The 4027-nt window shown below is 39.9% G+C and overlaps 1 protein-coding gene across 1 annotated transcript; it reads right to left on the bottom strand.

The window, feature by feature from the left end:
• Nucleotides 1–387: 387 nt before the first annotated feature.
• LOC137198954 (cortexin-2-like) lies at nucleotides 388–1365 on the bottom strand. Its single transcript, XM_067612993.1, has one exon. It carries the CDS (start codon nucleotides 920–922, stop codon nucleotides 665–667), a length of 258 nt encoding a protein of 85 aa, XP_067469094.1. The 5' UTR covers nucleotides 923–1365; the 3' UTR covers nucleotides 388–664.
• Between the last annotated feature and the right edge of the window lie 2662 nt (nucleotides 1366–4027).

Genomic DNA, 4027 nt, shown 5'->3' with positions numbered 1-4027 from the left:
GTTAATCACTGCTATATTTTGCATTCAAGACAAACGCAGCAGCTACTTTCACCGTTTTACAGGCCGACGTCGACTCTAATGAGCTCTTTGTGTTTCTCCGAATGTTGAGCGAAGTTGAAACCGATGACGCGTTTTAAAGTTGCTATTCCAACCAGAGCGACGTGATTGGCTGCTTCACAGTATTAAGTTGATTCACTGCGAATCTTTGGGTTAAAATCCACATTATGTCACCGGTAGAGCTGAAAGAACTAATCGATTCATCATTTAGTAAGAAAATTAATCTGTAACTATTTTTTATAATTGATCGTGTTTTTTTCTGGAGTAATGTGAATAAGATATTTGAAGCCCTGAGTCAAGTCTAAAGTTGTCAAATGAATGATTCGGGTCTTCTGGTTACAGGTAGAGCTGAAATATTAGAGTTTTATTTGGATGCTAAAACCTTAAAAACAATATTCTTAGAGCTCACACGTCTGACACACAGTAAACAAACTCTCAATCTGTCATTTTGGATTTTGTTTCGGACTAATTTCCCGTCGTAGCGTTTACTAGTCTGTTTTCTCTCTGCGGGGAAATGTGCGCTTGTGTTTGTGCTTCGGTTCGTCAGCGTGATCGTCGCCTCAGTTTAACTGTTTACTGTCGGGGTTGCTGCCTCTCAGGCTGCCTGTCAGGAAATCCGGTAGTCGAACGTGTCCTTCTCCATGTAGTCTGTCCAGGTGGAGGACGGCATGCTGCGGTACGGGTCCAGAAGGATCCGGAAACAGCGGACAATCAGCAGGCCCAGGAAGATGAAGAGGATGAGGACGAAGACGAAGGCCGCCCTCTGCTCGAGGGTGAGGAAGGAGGCGGACGCCGAGGAGGACGAGGAGGAGGACAAGTCTGATTCAGAAGCGGAGAAGGTGCTGCTGTAGAGGTCGTCGGTCATGTTGGGATGGAGAATGATTGGTTGGTTCAGATGATCTTCTTCTTCTTCTGTCCAATAAGAAACAGTCTGCAGGTGAACATCGTCCTTGTAGAAGAAGAGAGTCAGAGAGGATAAGGCCTGCAAGAAAACAGACAGCAGAAAAACACATCATGTATTAAGGACACGTATTCATTAAAAAGTACCAAAAATAATCAATAATAGATAATAAATTGGCCCTCAGATGGAGCCCTGAGGGACACCACATGTTCAAGGTCGACTGTCGACCTGTGGACGAGGAGCTGCACCAACATCCTGATAATTTATCTGTTTTAACAATAGTGGGGATAAAAATATACATTTTGTCAATAAAATCTAAAATCTTCATCCTCTGGAGAGCAAGAATGGGATCAGGATAAAATATTCTGAGACATCTTGTTTAAAATTTGTAAATTGTGGCTTCATGTTGTCACAGCAACCTGCCCGATATCATTCAGGATATGTGTGTTGTCTTCATAAATCAGTTGCTGTTTTATAAGTAAATATCTCCAAACTCTTTCTAACTTCAGTGTTTTCTCTTTGTTGTCCTGGTGCCAGCAGTCTGTGGGTGGGACTGTGGGTGTCATTTGTTTTAAACAGATCCTTCTGGAAAGAAGCTCTTCATTTGCTTCCCACATGCAGATTAAAGCCAAATTCGACTGGCTTCAAATGTTCACTGGCTTTTTATTTTTTTATTTTTCAGTCTGTCTCTTTCTGTGTCCAAAACCTGAAAATACATTTAGGTGAAGTTTGGTGAAAGGAGCCTTCACATGCATCAAAAACTAAACAGTAAAATGACAATTTGTTTGGCGTCTTATGTGCCTCATAACCTCTTGTGAACATTGATTTCCTGTGTTTCATTTTGTGTGTAGATTAAACAAGCAAGATATAACATGTTAATCAGTGAACTTTAGAGGTGTTGGCAGGTGGATTGTGTTACCTTTGGACAGAGCCAGGCTAGCTGTTTCCCTCTGTTTCCATTCTTTATGCTAAGCTAAGCTAATCAGCTGCTAGCTGTAGCTTCACATTTATAAGAGAGAAGTATCAACCTGACGAAAGAAAGCAAACAATTATATTTCCCAAAATGTCAAACTTTTCCTTTAAGAAATAACACATTTAATAGCTGCTTTCAATCGAACACAGACACCGACACGCCCTTCCAGCTGCTGTCAATCAAACACAGACACGCCCCTCCAGCTGCTGTCAATCAAACACAGACACCTACACACCCTTCCAGCTCCTGTCAATCAAACACAGACACCTACACGCCCCTCCAGCTGCTGTCAGTCAAACACCTACACGTCCTTCCAGCTGCTGTCAATCAAACACAGACACCGAAACAAAAGTAGCATTTCTGATATTTTCCCAAAGACTGTTTTTAATTATAATAATACAAAACTATTAACTGTACATTTTAAAAACATGTTGACATTATGGGATGATTAAATGTGATTTCAGTTTAAAACAACGAGTTCTCAGGATGCAAAGTTCTACCTGAAAGCCACCTGATCAAGAAAACCCCATTTAAAATGTGACAGGATTTTGATTAAAGATGCCTTTTATTTTGACAGATAAATGAGAACTTTACTGTACATCAGTGTTGTTAATTAGAATATGAAAACTTTGAACCTCAGTATCTAAAAAACAGAATCTGATCATTCAGAAATGACCTTTAGTTGCTGCTTCTTCTGATCAGAACTCGATGTTTGATATGAGAACTGATGTTATGTCTCTTTACATGCTGATCACTTTTAACGAGTCGACTGCAGGACGTCTGTGGAGGATTTGCTGAGTTGGCACATTTAAACCGTCTCCTCCCACCCTGTTTAATATTTCACTGCCCCTCTGCTCAAATATTTTTATGCAGTTCAGCCTCACTTTCTGTAGTTCTGCAGCAAACAGACTTCAGATTTTTAACATTCAGCTCACTCGTTTGTGTCCGGCCTGGAGAGAAATTAATCCCTTAAAACTGCTGTTATTATTTACAGATTAATTGGAGGCCATTTTGAGCTGATTCATCGTTGTAGAGAGGAAACACACACACACACCTGAACACACACACACTCTCTTCTTTATAATGCAGGAAATAAAATCCCAGAGTCCCTCCAGGCTGCTGCTGGTGCAGCCTCTGAAAATGTGTGAGAACCCAAAAAAGTAATTAGATTTGATGGAAAACAGCAGGCTGACCTCAGAGGTGTCACTCTCACTATGAGAAGTCAACACAGCGTACCGGACCGAAGCCTTTGAAGAGACATCTCCATAAAATCAAAGAAATGTAAAAAGTTTCTCTGAGAAGTTATGAAGTCAGCGGGGGTCAGAGAACGTCACTGTGCTCACTTCTTCTTCTTCTTCTTCTCACCCTGTTTCAAAGTGTAAAATAAACACTTGAAGGTGTTTCTGCTGCAATTTAACCGTGTAATGAAGAGCAGTTCAGTGAAGTTAAAGGGGCAATCCACTGATTTTACACATAATGGAAACTGTTTTATTACGTCTCTGGAGAAGCTCTGTGAGGTCTGAGAACATTAGAGTCGATTGAAAGGAAATTAATCTGCAACTATTTTGAGAACTGATGAGTCCTTTTAGTCATCTTTCAAACAAAAAACAAAAATCTGCTGGTTCCAGATTCTCAGATGTGAAGATTTGCTGCTTTTCTTATATGCAGCGATAGAAGAAGTATTGAGATATTTGACTTAATGATCCCTTCCAGACATGTTTTAGGATGTATATAAAATACTTTGACTAATGATTTGTGTCTGGTACGTTTTTTCCACACGAAAAAGTTAAATTACCACATTAAAATCCTTAAAATTGCATCTCCTGCTTCTCCCTCATTAAAATTCCAGAATCTAAAATATATAACATATATATATAAACATATATAACATATATAACACCAGATGTCTCCTCCTAACAGTCTGTCCTCAGTGATTGTGCACTGGAGGCTTCTAGTTTCCACATTTCACACTTTGTGTCAGCTGAATATTGGACTATGATTGGCTCCAAACTATTAGTGATGTCACAAATCAAAGGCCCCGCCCCTTAAAAATCTGATTTTTAATGAGCTCAGAGAAACTTTCCTCCTTCAGCAGA

Source organism: Thunnus thynnus, chromosome 15 (assembly GCF_963924715.1).
Source record: "Thunnus thynnus chromosome 15, fThuThy2.1, whole genome shotgun sequence".
Classification (NCBI taxonomy): Eukaryota; Metazoa; Chordata; class Actinopteri; order Scombriformes; family Scombridae; genus Thunnus; species Thunnus thynnus.
Note: the sequence above shows the minus strand (reverse complement) of the source record. Positions and strands in the feature narration are given on the sequence as shown.